Source organism: Podarcis pityusensis (assembly GCF_964106645.2).
Source record: "Podarcis pityusensis genome assembly, chromosome: 12".
Lineage (NCBI taxonomy): Eukaryota > Metazoa > Chordata > Lepidosauria > Squamata > Lacertidae > Podarcis > Podarcis pityusensis.
The window spans coordinates 28,267,945-28,286,387 of NC_138037.1; the positions used below are offsets into that span (position 1 = coordinate 28,267,945).

At 43.0% G+C, this 18,443-nt stretch overlaps 1 protein-coding gene and 1 long non-coding RNA gene across 4 annotated transcripts in view; one reads left to right on the forward strand and one right to left on the reverse strand.

The window, feature by feature from the left end:
* LOC308459894 overlaps window positions 1-2,619 on the reverse strand; it is an 11,461-nt gene extending 8,842 nt beyond the window's left edge. Inside the window, exons 1-2 of one of the 2 annotated variants that reach the window (XR_013978355.1) lie at window positions 2,553-2,619; window positions 1,205-1,419 (exon numbers count right to left, since the gene is read on the reverse strand). This is a non-coding gene — a long non-coding RNA (uncharacterized lncRNA). Of the gene's footprint in view, window positions 1-42; window positions 1,420-2,552 lie in introns of both variants that reach the window. The other variant, XR_013978356.1, reaches the window with a different exon arrangement.
* The window catches only part of CASD1 (CAS1 domain containing 1), a 31,751-nt gene continuing 14,754 nt past the window's right edge, over window positions 1,447-18,443 (forward strand). The window contains exons 1-9 of one of the 2 annotated variants that reach the window (XM_080975641.1): window positions 1,447-2,771; window positions 7,580-7,676; window positions 8,902-9,022; window positions 10,857-10,901; window positions 12,070-12,132; window positions 13,889-13,933; window positions 14,874-14,997; window positions 16,183-16,397; window positions 17,636-18,061. In XM_080975641.1, the coding sequence (XP_080831767.1) occupies window positions 2,183-2,771; window positions 7,580-7,676; window positions 8,902-9,022; window positions 10,857-10,901; window positions 12,070-12,132; window positions 13,889-13,933; window positions 14,874-14,997; window positions 16,183-16,397; window positions 17,636-18,061 (1,725 nt within the window). In that variant the 5' untranslated portion in view covers window positions 1,447-2,182. Of the gene's footprint in view, window positions 2,772-2,875; window positions 2,979-7,579; window positions 7,677-8,901; window positions 9,023-10,856; window positions 10,902-12,069; window positions 12,133-13,888; window positions 13,934-14,873; window positions 14,998-16,182; window positions 16,398-17,635; window positions 18,062-18,443 lie in introns of those variants that run through there. The other variant, XM_080975642.1, reaches the window with a different exon arrangement.

The following is an 18,443-nucleotide window of genomic DNA, read 5'->3' on the forward strand; positions in this document are numbered from 1 at the left end:
AAAAGCTACATGCAGACCAGAACTGCCAGCTTCAGATCTCACCTATATGGCTTGTCCAAAGTATCCACATTCAATGAGAGTATAGTGCTCAGCAGAACTATAGTCTAGATATGCCATGCCTGAGTTGTCCATCAGCACATCAAGGCAACCAGTTTTCAGCTTTCTCCAGCAATCATAAATCTGCCATTCCTTTGTTTTAGCAAATACTAAGAGAACAAAAATTCCCATGGTTCTTTGTTTGTGTTGTTAAAAGAATTCAAAAGTCACATCAATAAATAAACATTACATTCACAATTCTTACACTGTAAACATTTTTACATGGGATTCATTAAGGCAGATGAAGCAAAAACAATGGACAAAGGAAGTTCTCATGTCACCAGAGTATTTTTGAGAGCTATGAATTCTAGCTAAAAACAGCTTCCACAACGTCTAGGGAATTATTCCCCTGGGAACCTTTCAGCAAATACAGGAAATAAATTCAAATAATGTGTTGTGCAAATGTTTACATTTGTTAGTAGAGCATCGTCAAGGATTAAAGGACGGCTGCTATTCAGCAACCAAATGCAATGAAACCAGCAAGGCTTTTGCAAGTCTGTCCTATCTCATTAACCTTTTAGTTATTTGTGTGCCAATAAACAAATAGAGATGATACAGTCAACTCTGTGCACTTAAATTTCAAAATGACTCCTGAGTAAGCAGTCAGAGGATTGAGACTGAGATCAAGTGAGAGCTCCTCTTATTGATCAGTAACTGGCAAAGGAGCATGAAAGAGAGAGTAGAAATGAATGGACATATTTTTCTAGTGGAGGGTTGTAGAAAGTGGACCTCTGCTTCTTAATTTGTTCATAAATGATCTAGAGTTAAGAGTTAGCAGTGAGGTAGCAAAGTTTGCTGATGATACCAAATTGTTTAGGATGGTTCAAACAAAAGGAGACTGTGAGGAGCTCCAAAAGGATCTCTCCAACCTGATTTCATGTATATGCTAATAGTGTCTGAACTGATGGCAAGTGACCAGGCAAGATGCTTTTAAGGCACAGTGCATAGCTCAACAAAGATGTCAACCCAGTGGGCAGCAGCTGGGAAGAAGGCAAATCCCAAGTTAAGGATAATTAGCCAAGGGATGGAAGATAAAACTGCCAGTACTATAACGCCATTATGCAAAGGTATGGGGAGGTATCCTGTGTACAGGCTGTAGTCAGCTCACCTATAAAAAGACATTGCAGCAGAGCTGGGAAAAGTTCGGAAAACAGCCAAGTGTCTGGAGCAGCTCCCTATGACAATAGGATTACAACATTTGGGGCTTTTTAGTTTAGAAAAAAGGCAAGAAGAGACATATTTGAGCTGCATCGATTATGCATGGTGTGGAGCAAACGAATACAAGGAAGATATGCGGGCAGGGGGCAATTTCTGTTCCTAACCCTGGAACAAAATAGAATAAAAAAATACCAAGTTGTCAGTATGTCCAGTGGTTCAGGAAAAGTAATTAAGCACACAGGGTTGTCATTGATGCTTTCAACAGGTGAATGGGGCTAAAACTGAGGCGGACCTTCAAAAGATGATGCAGCAATGACTATGGCAGACAACTAAAGAAAAATGACATGTAGGGCAGGGTCACTAAAAGGAAATACTGTAACCACGCCAGAGTTCAAGTAAAGTCGCGGCACTGCCTCACCCCTCTGAAAACACTCGGGGATTTGCAACCCTAAGTAAGATGTGCTGACGGACAGCGGCCAACTTGGGTGACTTTTAATGCAAGTCCAGTTCCTGGAGGGTGGGCCGGGCTGCCAAGGGCTGGTTAGTCAACGTAGCTCTCGTTGGCTCCGGCACTACCTGTCCCGGAGGGGTGGTGGCAAGCGGGAAAGGGCTATCCTGCCCTGCCCGTGGGCTTCCCACCTCTGCCAGGGCCTGCCCCACAGAGTGACGGTGCCCGAAGAGACTTTGATCCCCACCCACGGGAGCGGCGTCCCCTTCCTTTTGCCAAGCCAGCAGAGCAGGTTAGGCAGGTGGAGGAGGAGGAAGCGGCTGCTGCTCCCACGTCCAATGCGAACACCCGAGTCGGGCGGGCTGAGGGAAAGAAGTTCGCTCCTTTCGCCAAGTTTCGCTTTCCCCCTCTCCCCGCCGCCCTTGCGCGCCTTGCTCGCGTGAGAAAGAGAGAGGCGCGAGGGCTCGCCCGCTCCCCTCCATGGCTGCGGCAGAGGAGGGGCCAGGCGCCGGGGCGCCGCCGCGAGGGGCGGTAGCGGACCAGCCGCCGCCGCCGCATCAGCAGCGCGAGGGGGGCGCGGATGGCCGTTGGGGGCAACGGCAGCAGCTGCAGCCGCCGCTTCAGGAACCGGACGGGAAAGCGGGCGCTCCCCTGGCTGCTGAGGTGAAGCGGCGGCGCCCGGACGAGGAGGAAGGGGAGGGGGCCGCGCTTCTGCCGCCGCCGCCGCTGCTCTTGAGCGAAGCGGAGGAAGAGGACACCGACGACCCGCCTGCCTCCGCGGGGCTCTCCTCCCTAGGCTTCTCTCCCCTGCGCTGGTGGCGGCGGCAGAAGCTGCGGCTCTTCCTCTCACCTCCGCCGTCCCCGCTGGGGACCCAGCGCAGCTGCCCGTGCGCCGCCGCCCGCTCCTTCGCGCACTGTTGTCATGGAGGAGCCAAGATGGCGGCCCTGGCCTACACCTTGGGCAAGCGCGAGATCAACCACTACTTCAGCGTGAGGAGCGCCAAGGCGCTGGCGCTGGGCGCCGTCCTGCTGCTCGCCGCCTGCCACGCCGCCTCGCGCCGGTACCGAGGTGAGGAAGGGGCGGCGGGGAGGAGGAGGAGGAGGGCGTGTGTGGAGGGGCGAGATGAGATAGGGAGCGGAGAAGTTGGCCGTGGTTTTGGGGGCCCCTCTCTTCCTCCTCCTCTACCGCCACAGTTCAGGGGGGAGCCGCCTCCTTGGAAGGGGCTTCCTTTGGCATCGGGCGAAAGCCGCCACTTCAGGTGTCTCTGGGAGGCAGGTGCGCCTCTCCCTCCTCCCCCCATTTCCTCCAAGCCGTTGCAAAGCAAGCGCTTAGCTGGGTGAGGAAGGGTGACTGACACCTGCCAAACTTCGCCCCGGCGTGAGCATCCTTTCTCCGCACGCCGCCACGCCACATCCGCCTGCCTCGGCAGCTCCAGCTTGCGTTTGCAAACTGACAAGAAAACCGCAGCAAGCGCCTTAAGGGCAGAGGAGAAGCCGGTCCGTGCGGATTTCTGCAGGAAGCAGCTGTCCAAATTAAACAATCCAGGCTTGTTTGACTTTGGGCGCAACATTTTTTACTTTGTTTATTAAATGTGTGTGCAGCCCTTCATCCGAAGATCACAAGGTGGTCCACGACATAAAAATGCAAAATGAAGACAGAAAATGCCCTTCTAACCAGGGACAGGCCATTGGTCCGGCTGGCCAGGTGTTGCAAACTCTGACTGGCAGTAGCTCTCTAAGGTCTCAAGCAGATGCCCCTTTTCCCAACACCTACTCTCTGCTCCTGGAGATACCAGGACTTGAGACTGGAGCTTTCTGCCAGGCAAAACATGTGCTCTCTCACTGAGCTGAGATCCCTCCCTTCAGAAGGGCTGGCTGCATTTTTCTTTTCTTTTCTTTTCTTGAAATTATTACCCACACAGGAAGTTGTAGCGGTTTCGGGGTTGCTGTTTAACTAAATTCTTAGCCTGAGGTCTGTGCTAGCTAATTAGGAGTGTGCAGTATAAACAAAGAAAATGTGTGGGAGTGAGGAGTGTAAATCATGCAAACTGGCAGCTTTGCAAGAAGCTGCTGACATGCAAGGTAGGAGAAGGTGGTGTGCTTGAGATACGTTGAAAGAGTGTGGCTTCGAGATCCTAAATTAAAAGATTAAGACCTCTCCCTGCTATGACTCCCTTCTTTTTTGTTCTGCCCTCATTTGACACTGTAAATAGAAATGTATATGCTTGCTTTCAAGAACAGCAGTGGTGACAGAGGAGAACACCAGACAAAGCAGGGCTCCCCACAGAAGTGTTTGGGGAAGCAATGCTTCCCATATCCACTCCAGCATCTGAATTGAGTCTCCAATACACCTTTATTTTGTTTGCTACAAAGGAGAAAAGTTACTTGAGTAGTGACTTGACCAAGGCCACCCAGTGAGCTTCTTACATTTGAGTGGGCTATTTGAATCTGGATTACTAACATCCAGAAACTAAACTCAAGCTGAAATCCTACCTACTGCCCTAAAAAGCTTTCAGATGTTTTTGTTCAGAGTGACTGGAAGTAAGAGTATTTTGAATTCCTCAAGCCTTTTGCGTGAGTGGGTGGTCATCACTTCACTCAATATATGGTGCCATGTGGCTTGTGGGGATTGGTGCATCTATGTTTATATTATTGTTCAGTTAATTTAGATACCATTTTTTGGCCCAAAGGTCTCCTCAAACAGTAAACATCATACTAAAATAAAATCTACAGTAGAGTAAAATGGCATAAATCAATAAGACAGCAAAATCTTAACACATAAGAGCCAAAGAAAAGCCTTCCAAGCTGGAGGATTAAAAGAGTGTTCTTACAATACCCAAACATTGAAATAAATTTCCATATAGAAGCACTTGTGCCTGTGTAATTTTAAATAATTCTTCCTTATATGGGGTCCTTGTAGCTTCCCACGAGTTGTTTTGCTCTTCAGCACGAAATCGAGTACTCGATACTGGGAATTCTCCCAGAGCCTGTGAGAGGGAAATACTACTCTCTAGGATTGCTGAAGATCATTGATGTGGGTGTTATAGATGACAACAAGTGAAATTTCCACTTGTAAGTCTCACCTGTACAGCATTATTTCTGGGTACCAGCTTGGCCTTGTGGGTCTGATTTTTATTTTATCAGTTACCTTTAACACCAGAAACTACATTTTCTGAAAATAAAAATTAATTTCTTGGTAATCTAAAAAATCTATTTAGCCTCACATTTTTTTCCTTGTGAGACAATTAATTAACTTTCAATTTAAGAAAAATCCTTTATCTCCAGAGTACCTTGATATAATTTTCATTTGAAAACATAAACTGACAAGAGCTGGGATAGCTCAGTCAGCAGAGCGCGAGGCTCTTAATCTCTGGGTTATGGGTTCAAGCCCCACACTGGGCACAAGATTCCTGCATTGCAGGGGGTTGGGCTAGATGGCCCTCGTGGTCCCTTCCAACCCTACAATTCTCTGATTCTATGCTTATATAAACTATTCCGAAAGTGCAACATTTTGCAACTTTATCAAAAAGGGATAAGGAAGCTTGTTATTGTTGGCATCCATCTGTCTCGAGAGACAATGGAAGAGTGTACCATTGAGGGTAAAGTTACACCATTGGGGAGTTAACACTGCCTGTTGCAGCTGTAGAGACCAATACAGGAGAAACATGTTTTATTGCAGCTGGGGCAGATGAAGGCGTTTGGTTTCGCTGGTGCAGATGCACTATGGCGTTTCTTCTTTCCGTGCTCCTCCCAGCCGTCATTCCTCCTCTGGTCATTGATTTGGATACACAACCTGTCTGTCTGTCTCCAGGTACTGCAGTTGTTTGCAAGGCATTCCCACATGGCAGGGTTAATATTGTCAGCCTTCATGTCACGTTTGCAAACAACTTTATAACACAGAGTTGGTTTGTCAACAGGCCTGCTGCCAGCTCCCTGTGGAGCACATCCTTGGGGATCCTGCCATCTTCCATCCTATGTACATTACCAAGCCAGTATAGACGTCACTGAGACAGAACTTGGAAGAGCACGTATTTGTTTGAGGCTCTGTCCTGCCATGTGTAGACCTTCATCTTGGTATTGGTCATTAGCATCACATTCTCCCATACCCTTTTGGAGAGGTGCGCCATTGCTGTGGCTGCCTTACCAATAAGCTTGTCCAGCATCAGTGGAAAGGTTGCGGGTTATGGTGGAGCCCAGGTAGACAAAATCATCTTAACACCTGAAGGGTGTGATCACCAGTGCTGATGCATGGAGTGCTGGCAATGTCCTGACCCAAGAGTCCCAGATGTTTTTCTGATGAGAAGTAGCTCCAGAAGAAGTCCTAGCCTCTTAATTTTGATAAGCTCCCTAAAGATTTTATTTCTATTTTAAAATAAATTGGTAATTTAGAATATACCTGTAGTTGTTTGCTCTAGGAATACTAGCATATTATGCACTGAAATTTAAGGAATGATAACATTATTTAATGGCCACATGACATGCATCTTGAAGGACACTTCAAGGAATTATGCTTTGTATCTGGGTAATTAAAAATATTTAGTTTAAATTACTACTGTGAAAAGAATGATAAGATAGGCAGCGTTCTTGTACTCCTCTCATAGGCTTCAGTTGGCCACTGAAAAGAGGACATTGGACTAGATCAGCCTTTGGTCTAATCCAGCAGTGCTCTTCTTACATTATTACTTTTTTTACACAACTCTATTTTCTTTCTGATCACTATAAACTGAAACTACGCAATTTAAGAATTTGAGGTAACATGAACAAGGAGGGAGAGATGGGAGTACTTGGAGGAAGGTGTAAATGTCTGTAATTCTAAAAACCAAATATAGCCTTGTGTAAGCAGAAGCTGTCTTCTTCAGTGTTGGAGGATGTTTCACATAGGTAGATGCAGATGCTGTTCATGTGATCCCATATTCTTCTTTACCAGAACCTAGCAGGCCATCTTTTGGTCCTTGCTGTACAAGTCGGGTCATAATCAAGCCTCTTTACTAGATAACAGCTGTTACCTAAATTAATCCTGCACCAGACGTATTCTCTTACCCACACTATTAATTTTCAGTTTGGTTAGAAGCTGGCCAAGTGCAGGGCAAACAACAAAATTGTTGTGAGTGATTGTGTTTCACACAGTTGCTAGGCAAATGTCCTTTGTTAATTTTGTAGAGATAGCTTTTCTTCAAACCTCATGCCACTGGGCAAAGTAGGAGTGATACAGCTTTCTTCTTCTGTTAAGATTTTCTCAACGTTTCCTTCCTGGCTTTGTTGCACCTACATTAAAGTGTAATACTTTTCTGTCATTACAATTTTGTTGTCAGAGCAGTGCAATCCAGTAATCAAACTGTAAAACCGATGTCTTTTTAGAGTGTAATGATCATGTGTTTAATTTTTTTTAATGCACAATTTTGATCACACAAGTGACAAAGCTACACATACTGCACTGGTTTGGAAGTGAGCACAGAGTTCCTTGGCTTCATTCCTCATTAATCTTACATGGATCTTAAATGACTTAATTTTTAATCTGGCCTTTGGGGGTTAATTATGATGGTTAAATTGAACATAGTTTTTTAAAGCTGCCAGTTGTAACTGGACTGTGCATGTGTGTGAACTAAGCAGAACAAATGAAACTAGGATCCTTCATTTTAAAGTACATATTGGCAAAAACATTTGATGTCACTACTATATAGTAGTAGTATGTTATTGAAGGAGTGATAATGGAGGTGTTGGGCTCATACTCAATGTAGCCTTTTTAAAATGAAGCCCAGATGTTTTTAACTTTTCTGACTGGCAATAAAATCCCTGTCTTTACTATGTGGGTTGTGAACACAGCTGTTGACCAAAAGATGATGAATGATAATACAGTCTGTGTTTTATTTTTTTAAGGTGATGATAGTTGTGAGCACCTTCTCTCTAGTGGAAGATTTCTTGGGGAGAAAGTATGGCAGCCTCACGGCTGTATGATGCACAAATATAAGCAGAGGTAAGGTATTCTACTTTTAAATTTTCCCTTAAAGAAGAAAATATCGTAAGTCTGCACTTAAATGTAAAGTCTTAGTTTCTGGGATTATTACATTTTTAGACCTACACTGTGAGTATCATATGGCACATAATGTGTTTGTGCTGCTCATGTGAGTTTCCCCTATCCCTATCAGTGGTTTCACTTTATTAGCAGAAATGAAACAAATAGTAATGATTGTTAGTCTGTATCTTGCTTACTATGAAGAAATTTCTCACATAACCATTTCAGTTTGCCTACAATTGCAAACTGCTGCTTAAAGCAGCCATTTAGGCAAATCCCACCCACCTCATTCTCTAGTTCAGCCTTCTGAGCCCAGTGCCCTCCAAAGATCTTGAACTACATCTCCCATCAGCTGCAGCCAGCATGGCCATGCAAGCTGGAGCTGTTGGAAACTGTAGTCCAAAATATCCAGAGGGCACCAGATTGAGGAAGAATGCATCTAATAATTCCTCCATCAGCCTTGGTGCACAAAGTATTGCACCATTAAGGTGCCTGTCAGTGAGCAAGTTTGTGTACCTTGATTGCTTTAAGGCTATAAAAGAAAATGTGAAGGAAATAAAACCTCTATTCCCCCACCTCTACCAGAGTTGATCTCAAACTGTTTTAGTAGCAGAGTTCTCACATTATCTAAAGCCTTTTGCAGTCACCCCAGGGAATGAATATACCAGAGAGAAGGGTGCATCAGTGGGTCCTGCCCTCTTCAGAGCAACCTTACTTTTTGAATTTGATTTCTTAAAAAATGTGCTTACTTGAGAGCATAAGATGAGTATGTTGGATCGGGCTAATGGCCCATCTAGTCCAGCATCCTATTCTCGCAGTGGCTGACCAGATGCCTGTGGGTAGCCTGCAAGCTGGACATAAGCGCAGCAGCACTCTGCCCACCTACAATTCCCAGTAACTGGTTGAGTTGGAGGCCCAGCACAGTCTTACAGTGTTGCAATTCTCTTTTCTTAGTTAATAGAATGTAAAAATGGCAGGACAGTATAACATAACAATTTATGAAATGTATAACAATATTTGTAGTGTTTTATAAGAAAAAGGAAAATTTGTTCCCACAAATTTGAATTATCAAGGATATGGGATATAAGTTGGTGCTCAGAATATTCTACAGTGCAGTTTTGTGGGGGTGAATTACTTTTGCTCTGTCATACTTGAAAAAAATCAATATTAATGTTTGTTTTTACAGTGAAGCAAAAACCTGCCTCGTAGACAAACATATTGCATTTATAGGTGATTCTAGGATTCGTCAGCTGTTCTACTCATTTGTGAAACTCCTGAACCCTCAAATTAAGGAGGATGGAGTCAAGGTATGGTTTTTATATTTTACTTTTTTCACAGTTATTACTAGAAAACTACAGTCATTGTAATACCTTAGTTGTAAAGGTATTTCTGTTGAAAATGTATTGATTCAGTTTAGACATCACATTACTGGTCCACCAAATCAGGTTGGGTTGGGTTGGGTTGGGAAAACACAGTATGCCCACGTGTTCCTCCACCACTTTCTCCCTCCCCTTACATGCCTAGCTTTACAATACTTTTTTATTTATTGCATTTGTACAGTGCCTTCTTCCCAAGGTGGTTTATGATTTAAAATGTTAATACAAATAAATATTGCAAAATATTTTTAGGCTGCCTACAGGAGCTGGTGGCAGTAGCTCCTTGACCTAGGCTTTTCTTGTTTTCTACTCTGCCTTCCCTCAAGGCAGGCCTTCGTACACAGGGCTTAAGCCCAGGGAAAGTGGGAGTTAGGTTGCCCCAGCAGTTCTCTCAGGACATTGATAGTCTCTTCAGGAGCAGGTGGTCATACATAGGATGTCAATACCAGGAAATTCAGGTTTGAGCACTGGGTACACACCAGGATTGTAAATTACACTTTGTTTCTGGATTCCAGTTCTGATTTGTGAAGAGTGTTCAAGCCAGTTTCTCAATATGGGCATCCTGTCTTGTTGTGCTGAAATTTTGTATCAAGCTGGATGAATGAGGGGAGTCTGAATGGGAGGAGGCAGCAGATGGTGGAGGCACCCTAGTTTTCAGATCAGGAATGTGATGTCTGAACCAGGCTAATGAATGTGGGAACTTCAGAAAGAGAGCTAATCAAGCAGTTTCAGAGAAAAGAACCAATTGCTGAAAAGACAGGTGGTTAATAGTGGAAACCTGAAGAATGCGGTTGGGAACTTTGTATTTAGAAGTTGGTGGCATGAATACATTTCAACCATTGGCTTCACTGTGCCTTAACCATGTGCAAGTTTGATGCCTATTTTACTTAGCTGTAGCCTGCGGCATCCTGAAGTGGCACTGTTCTTTGGGTACAGTCAAACTGCAGGTGAACCCAGAAGTAAAGAGGGAAAGAAGGAGGGAGGGTTGAGCTTTTGGTCAGTGCTACACTTCAGATATAGATAAAGATAAAGATAAAGGAGGAGGACTATCTTAGAAGAATGAAGTCAGGAACCCAAGGAGAGAGAGAGAGGAGATATCATTTTAGTCTGAACTCCAGGCAAAGAGAAAGTCCTCATGGTGTGCTCCAGGGCTGTTAGTAGAGGGCGACTTGGAAAGATTGGGGGGGGGGGGGGGACCTAGTCTCACTAAGGACTAGCCCTTGAAAATAAGAGCATGTCAGTGTTTGCAGCTATTTTACCTAAAGGGCACTGTACTAACTGGAGAATAATTGAAGTGTGCCTGAAAAGCCCCCACATTATATGTTTGGCTTTGTGTGTTTATTTTCCTCCCTTTAAATAGCAGTTGCAGAGCTTTTAATCAGGTTTTGGAACATTAGAAATATAGGCCTACGCTGGAGTCCTGGATGAAAATCTCTTGTCTTCCGCTGGTCCTCAAAGCTGCTGTTCTTGTCAAGAGGGAAGCTGCCAATGGCACCCTTTTTCCTGATGCAACTTTGAAGCAGGGTGGGGGTGAGGGACTGTGGTGAGAGGATAGGATTAAGAACTTCTCTTGCTGCATCATAGTCCCAAACCTGTTTCCTGCTCCCTCTCTCCCTTATCTCCTCCTTCTTTTCAGGCAACTGCTATTTATAGTTAAAAAGCAAAACAAACCAGGCAACATCAAATTAAGAATTTAGCATAACATGAATACAGTCATGGATTTCTGGAAACTGGCGTAATTTTTGCATGTTTCTTACTTTGACAGCATGGAAACATTCCTTTTGAAGACAAATCATCTTCACTTAAAGTGGTAAGCATACCCAGTTGCTTCTAAACTAGAATGAAGAAAAGAAGTTGGCATGTGTATTTATTTTATTTATGTTTATTTATAATATTTATATACCACCCTTTCACAAAACACCAGGGTGAAGTATAGCAACATAAAAAACCTTTAGAAATAAATATTTACTAAAGTAGTACTTTCATATTTTATTATAAAATTTATATCCCACCTTTCCTCCTAAAGGAGCCCAAGGCAGCAAACAAGTGATAAAACAAAACCAAAAAAATTTCAATGCATATGCAGACTTAGAAATATCTCCACTTGAAAGGCTTGTTGAAGGAGCCGTCAGTAGGTGCCAAAACGGCAACAGAGATGGATCCTGTCTGATACTAATTGGGAAATTAATAAGATGGTAGGTACTAAAACACTAAAAGCAATTCCTACATTGTGCAGAACAGACCTCCTGACAAGATGGTGTTTGCAAGAGGCCCTCCTTTGGACAGTGGAATCATAGATTTGAAAGGGACCTCAGGGTCTTTGTCCCATGCTGTTTTGAGCTTTATATGCCAAAACATGAACTAACCCTGTACCTAATTGGCAGCCAATGCAATTCTTTCAACACTGGGGTAATCTATAAGTGATATCCTACCTCAGTAGTTGAGCTACCACAGTTTGCACTGGCTGCAACACACACAACCACAGGAAGATTTTGCTTTGGGCTGGTTTTCCTTGGCTGTCTTGCCGTAGGTTTTAGGAGGATTGTGAGGACAAATACTTGAATATCTGAAGGAATTAAGTGCTACAGAATATAACAAAAATCATTTCAAAAATACTCCTCCCGCTGAAAACAATCCAGTTTCCTCTTTGAGCAGTTAGTCAAGTCTCCTTCTCACTATGTCCTCTTAAGTAACAGCAGCAATGTTTTCTACAAAAAGTGCATAAATTATTAAAAGAAGATGTGTGTATACATGTGTCCAAAAAACCTGATTGGCCCAGGACCCCAAGTTTTCCAAACATGAGCGCAGGATCTTAGTGTACATGCATATTTTTACTTACAGGTGTTATACATTTGCGGTAGAAATTGCAGATGGAACGCTGCTGATTCTGTCAATAGTTGTGACATTTAGTGCTGACCTTACCTGACTGTTTCAGGAGAGTAAACCACTTGCTAATAAACTCATCCATTTCCTCTCAGGAATTTCTGTGGTATCCGGAAGTTAATGGCTCTATGAAGCAGCTTATCAAATCTTGGACTGAAGTGAGTTGTAATATTGAACTTCCTTTATGACAGTGGTTTTCAATTAGTGTGCCGTGGCACCCTGGGATGCCTTGAATGATGCTCAGGGGTGCTGCGGGCATCCCTGACCTCTGTCCCTCTTTCCTTCCCTCCCTCCTCTGATGCCTTTGCCTCCCCAAGGCTTATGTGGCTGTTTGTTGCAGCAGCCCTGGCTACAAGCTCCCCAGGTGAATGAATACTCTGGAGCTGGCCAGGGGGTGCTGATTGCCAGGAGCTGAGGCAGCCTCAGAGTAAGCAAGCAAGTGGGTGAGGGAGCCCAGCCAGCCAGTCCACTATCACTTGCTGCTGGGAATGAACAAGCAAGTCCCAGGCTCCTATGGGGCACTGTGAGGAAGCACCTCTCTTTGGGGCGGGGGGGGGGCTGGTCAGAGATCAGGGGAAGCAGCAGCAGCTGCTGCCCGGAGGACTCCCAAGGAGAAGGAAGAGGAGGCTGAGGGAAAACTCCACAAGGGAGGCTGTTCGAAAAGGGATGAGAGGCTGCCAGCTCTGCAGGCAAGGGGTGACATAACTGGGCTCCTGAGCCCCACAGGGGTGCCACAGAAAGAATGTAGTTTGTCAAGGGAGCTGTGGACTCAAAATGGTTGAAAACCTCTGCTTTACGGCAATATATTTCAACAATCCCAGGGGTGGGGTGGGGGTACATTAGGCAGTTCTGGTCCTGAAATTAATTTCAATATAGTATAAATTAAACTGCTAGTTATCCCTCAGTTTTTTTCAATATTCACTGGCACTCTGAAGTGTATCTTTATTTATTTAAAATGCCCATTATTCTTTCAAAGAGCCAACTCAGGCAGTGATGGCTTCCAGGAATAGGGCTAGTGAGAAATAAGAAGGAGGTCAAAACAAAAACAAAAAACGGTTTGTTTTTTAACCTGAAAGTGGGGAGGACAGTATGCATGTAGCATTTCTGTTTACAGGAAAGAATTGATTGGCTCACTTTGCAAAGGGGTTTATAATCTGCTTTCCTTGGTGAAAATTGCAGAGGTTTAGGATGTTGCATTGTTAAAACAAAACAATTACAAAGTAATGTCCTATTGTACAGTGTAGTTAAGTGGATATTTAATTTAAGTGACATTCTAGATTTTGCTAAGTAGAAAACAGTTCCACAATTCCCTTCATCAGCAGTGCTTCTATAATGTCATAACTTAAGGTAAAGGTAAAGGTACCCCTGCCCATACAGGCCAGTCGTGTCCGACTCTAGGGTTGTGCGCCCATCTCACTTAAGAAGCCGGGGGCCAGCGCTGTCCGGAGACACTTCCGGGTCACGTGGCCAGCGTGACGAAGCTGCTCTGGCGAGCCAGCACCAGCACAGCACACGGAAACGCCGTTTACCTTCCCGCTATAAAGCGGTACCTATTTATCTACTTGCACTTAAGGGTCCTTTCGAACTGCTAGGTGGGCAGGAGCTGGGACCGAAAAACGGGAGCTCACCCCGCCGTGGGGATTCGAACCGCCAACCATGCGATCGGCAAGCCCTAGGCACTGAGGTTTTACCCACAGCGCCACCCGCGTCCCTAATGTCACTCATAACTTAATTGCTTCCAAATCAACTGCAGCATATTTTATACATTGATTAAAGCTTGTGGAGGTTTTTCCTTTTTAAAATGAGGTTTAAATGTGGACTAATGTGATTAATTTTTGCAGTACAGTACATTTGATTATTCATGTCCTTTATGAAGACACTGAAAAGACTAACCTCCTTTTTACTGTTCCAAAGGGTTCTTCTCCAAAGCCTCACATAGTTGTAGCAGGAGCTGCTGTGGTAAGCTATTCATCTAATATGTCACTGTAATGGCCAAATGAAAATTAAAACAGTAGTCTTCTAATTCAGACCTTTAAAATCCCATATGATCTTCTTTCTCTGTATTGTTTTTCATTAACTAACCTTTCACACTTCTGTCTTGTAACTTACAGCCTAAGCTTCCCTGTGCATCCCCATCTCTTTCTCTCACTGTCTTTCTGGTTCTAGAGCAATATTACTTACCGTATTTTTCGCTCTATAAGACGCACTTTCCCCCTCCTAAAAGGTAAGGGGAAATGTGTGTGCGTCTTATGGAGCGAATGCAGGCTGCGCAGCTATCGCTGAAGCCAGAAGAACAAGAGGGATCGGTGCACAGCGATCCCTCTTGCTCTTCTGGCTTCAGGGATAGCCACACAAAGCCTCTTGAGCACAGCGGGAGCGCTCCTGCCTCTTCGCTCAAGAGGCTTTGCGTTGCTTTCTTGTTTCTTGTTTTCCTCCTCTAAAAACTGGGTGCGTCTTATGGCTGGATGCGTCTTATAGAGCAAAAAATACGGTACTTTTATAGACAGATACTTCTGGCACGGAACACCTTCTTTGGTCTTACTGTCTTATGGAATAAAAATTTATAGGGGGACTGATGTGTGCTGTGGGTATCATTTAATATTTGAAACTGCTGAAGGAGCAATAGATAATTTTTGAAAGTTTTAATAGTATGTTTTCTCAATTTTAGATAGTTGTCTTTTAAAATTTAAATTTGCATCAAAGTCCTTTAGCAACAGCAGTTCGCAATATCCTGTGCTTTTTACCCAAGAGTACAGAGTTCAGAATTTTCTTGTGTTTATCTACTTCAGCTACCCTGTTTTTGAAACATCAGCTAAGATTTGTGAATGATATTGAACCATTTTGATTATATCGTCCACAAATATGTTTGCTAACTGATTCACTTTTAATACTCTTTTAGTGGTCTATCAGTATTCACAATGGCAGCAATGAAGCCCTCACTCAGTATAAAATCAATATCACATCAGTTGCCCCTCTTCTGGAAAAACTGGCAAAGAGCAGTGATGTCTACTGGGTCTTACAAGGTAAAAGAATGACATAGCTGTTGTGTCTTGTGGTGAAACAAATTAATTAGCTAAGCATTTTTGTATTTAATGCTTGCAATTCCAGTCTGAATATCAGTAACTACACCAGATTTATTCTATGATGTATTCCAAGAACAGCTGCTGCTGTTTGTCCCACATTGTGAATGGCTTAACTGGTAAATCCATTTCTCAGTTTGTGGGAAAACACATTTCTTATTATCTGCACAGAGCATTGGCCACTTTTGGGAAAAAATGGTTGGTTAGGCTGCAGCAGGTCAACTGACTGGAAAGACTAGAAGCTAAAATTTTGAGTGGCAGCCCAGACAGTGGATTTGCTCATGAGTAGATACCTTTTAATGCCAGTGGAATAGATAGGAATAGGATGCTTGTTTCATTATTAGATCAGCAAATTGAGACCAGTTAGCTTGTTTGTCCTCCTTTCAAGAAATACTGTGTTACTATCATGCCCCGGGATGGAGAACCTTCATTTCTCTCACCAGCCCATTTTGGCCAAGCCACATCCACCTGCCCCACACCTGACATAAGGTGTGGGGAAGTAATGGCAGGCCTAGGCCAAAAGGGGCTTTGCAGGCAATGCCAATTGACAGTGCCTGCAAAGCCCCTTGCATAGTGCCTCCCAAATGCCTGACCACCAGGTTGTTGGGCATTTTTAAATCATGGCACAAACTCTTCTGCAAGACCTGGACTCAGCATTTCCCAATCAACAAGCACAAAATTTCCAAAGCTCCGTGTGCAGCATTTCCCAACTGCTCACCAAGGGGCTTCAAATGCCTTTGTTTTTAAAAGGAGCATTTTTTTCTTTCCAAAGGAAGCAGTATTCAAAGTGCTTCCCTTAGTAACTTAAATGCAAACTGCTTTCTTTGCAGAATGAAAAGTGCTCCAATTTTAGGAGCATATTTCCCTCTGCACAGACTTGAAAAGGGCTCCCTCTAAGGGTCTAACTGGAGAGACATGCGAGGCTTATTTTAGTGGATCATTTTAGCAGGTGAAAATAGTATATCTAGAGCTTGAGTATTTTTTATTTATTTATTTATTTATTTATTTATTTATTTATTGCTTGCTTGCTTGCTTGCTTGCTTGCTTGCTTGCTTGCTTGCATTGCATTGCATTGCATTGCATTGCATTGCTTCTTTTTTAAAAATCCCCATTTTCTTTTGACATCAGATCCAGTTTATGAAGATATGTTGAGTGAAAGCAGGAAAATGATCACTAATGAGAAAATAGATGCCTACAATGAAGCAGCAATCAGTATCCTGAACAGCAGCTCAAAAAACTCAAAAGCTAAAGTAAAAATTTTCAGTGTATCTAGGCTGATAGCAGAAGAAACTATAAGTCAGTCCTCAGATGGTATACACCTTTCTGAAGCAAGCAGAGAAATAGTAAGTAATCTGCATTGCAGGGGACTGGCCTAGATGACTCCTGCTCCCTTCCAGCTCTACATTCTATTATTCTTTATAGAAAACAGCCTTTAAGATTTAGAATGCCAAAAGACCGACAATTGTAGGAAATTGTCTTAATTTTTATTAGATTTATTAGACACTACTTTGTTGCTACTGCATTTTTAGCAGTTGTAAGTTTTTAATGGGTTTTTAATATTGTATTGTAAATTGTCGTAACGCTCCCTGGGACCTTAGGGGGAAGGGTGGGTAATAAATTAAAATAATAATGAGACTTCTCTTCAAGTATTGTTTACAGAATTATTTTCAAACTATTTAATAAAAAATATGTGTAGATCATTGTATACTGCTTTGTATTAAGGATGTGATGCTTAGAGAAATCAGAATTGCTGATTGCCTACAGAGCTGTTGTATACATAACTCCTAACCATAGTTTAGCACTGTTTGTTTCTGTCTTTTCTCCCCTCATATGTGACTAGGAGAAGGAATTGGTTTACTTCTGGTTTCATAAAGTCCTGGATAGTGCTTTAAAACAAACTTGGGGGAGTTTCAGAACAACCCTACATCAACCACGGATTACAAAGTTGGCCAGAATTCTATGAAACTGAAAATAGCAAAGTTCTCCAACCTCACAGAAGTATGAGTGTGGATGTAGTGCTAATCCATGGTTTAATGTTGTATGTGAACACAACAGATATATGGAAAGTTTTTTGAATGCTGAAGGGGGAGTACTATATTAATACTGTTCTATTTTATTCTATTAAGTTCTGTTCTATTTAAAAACAAAAATAAAGCATCTTTATTTAAAACAGGAAGTATAATTTCAGAATCGGCACACTGCATTCCTCTGAAAGGAATTTGGGGGTGGAGGTAGGTCAAACACAGATTAGAAAAATATACGGTGAGCAGTGGATGCTAGCAGTGTTGTCACCCTGAATACGAAGGGTCAAAAAACCCCAAAGGTTTGTGAGGTTGAGGATGGGATCTTTTTGTTTTGTTTTAGGTTAAATTTAATTTGGCCCTTGGATAATAGAAAAAGTTTGTCTCTTGATGCCCATAGTTTGGACTTGTTCAGTGAAACAAATTAAAAACAGTATTTTGTTTTATTTATTTTTTAAAAAAGAAAACAACATCCTGCCATTCATGTAGACCATGTGAGTTGTACGACATTTTCAATTCCATATCCTAATTGCTGGAATTATGGGTTTTTTCCTGGACAGAATGCAATGATTCTGATAAACATCCACTGCAACAAGGTTATAAAGCCCATCGATGGTTCGTGCTGCCAGCCTCAGCCTCCTGTCACTTTGATACAAAAACTAGCCTTTGGTTTTTTTGCTTCCTCCATAATTGGATATTTAATTCTTGTTCTCATACGTCGTAACAATCACCAGAAGAATAAGCCATGTACAGATATGGAGAGTGGAGAAGAGAAGAAACCTGCCACCAACACTCCAGCCATTTCTACTCTAGAGACAGCCTTGCAGTGTTTATGCAGACTTGGTTTGATAATGGGTTACTTCTACCTGTGCGACAGAGCAAATCTGTTCATGAAAGAAAACAAGTTTTACACTCACTCATCCTTCTTCATACCAATCATCTATATCCTAGTGTTAGGGGTGTTTTACACGGAAAATACTAAAGAGGTAAGCCCGTTTTATTTTTGTTTTTATTTATGAAAGATCACAGGCTCTTTGGCTGACTGGGATGTGTCCTTGAACTCTGGCAATGTTCCTGTCTTTTCTTTTTGTAAAAAGTGTTTTTCTTGAGTTTACAATTTTAAACAGGTTACATACAATAACAATGAAGGCAATGCAAAAAAGGGGTTAATGCTTCTTGTTTGCCTGGATGGCAGACAGTGAGAGGTGCATGTAGAAACTAGTCTACTGTACAAAGGTAACATTTTCCTTCAGTTGTCTGCCCGCTTCTGGCCTGTCCAGCGCTGGCATGCGGCTCTTGGAAGATTGCCCAAAAAGAAATGTGGTCCTCGGGCAGAAGAAGGATCCCCAACCCTGTTGTAGATAGATT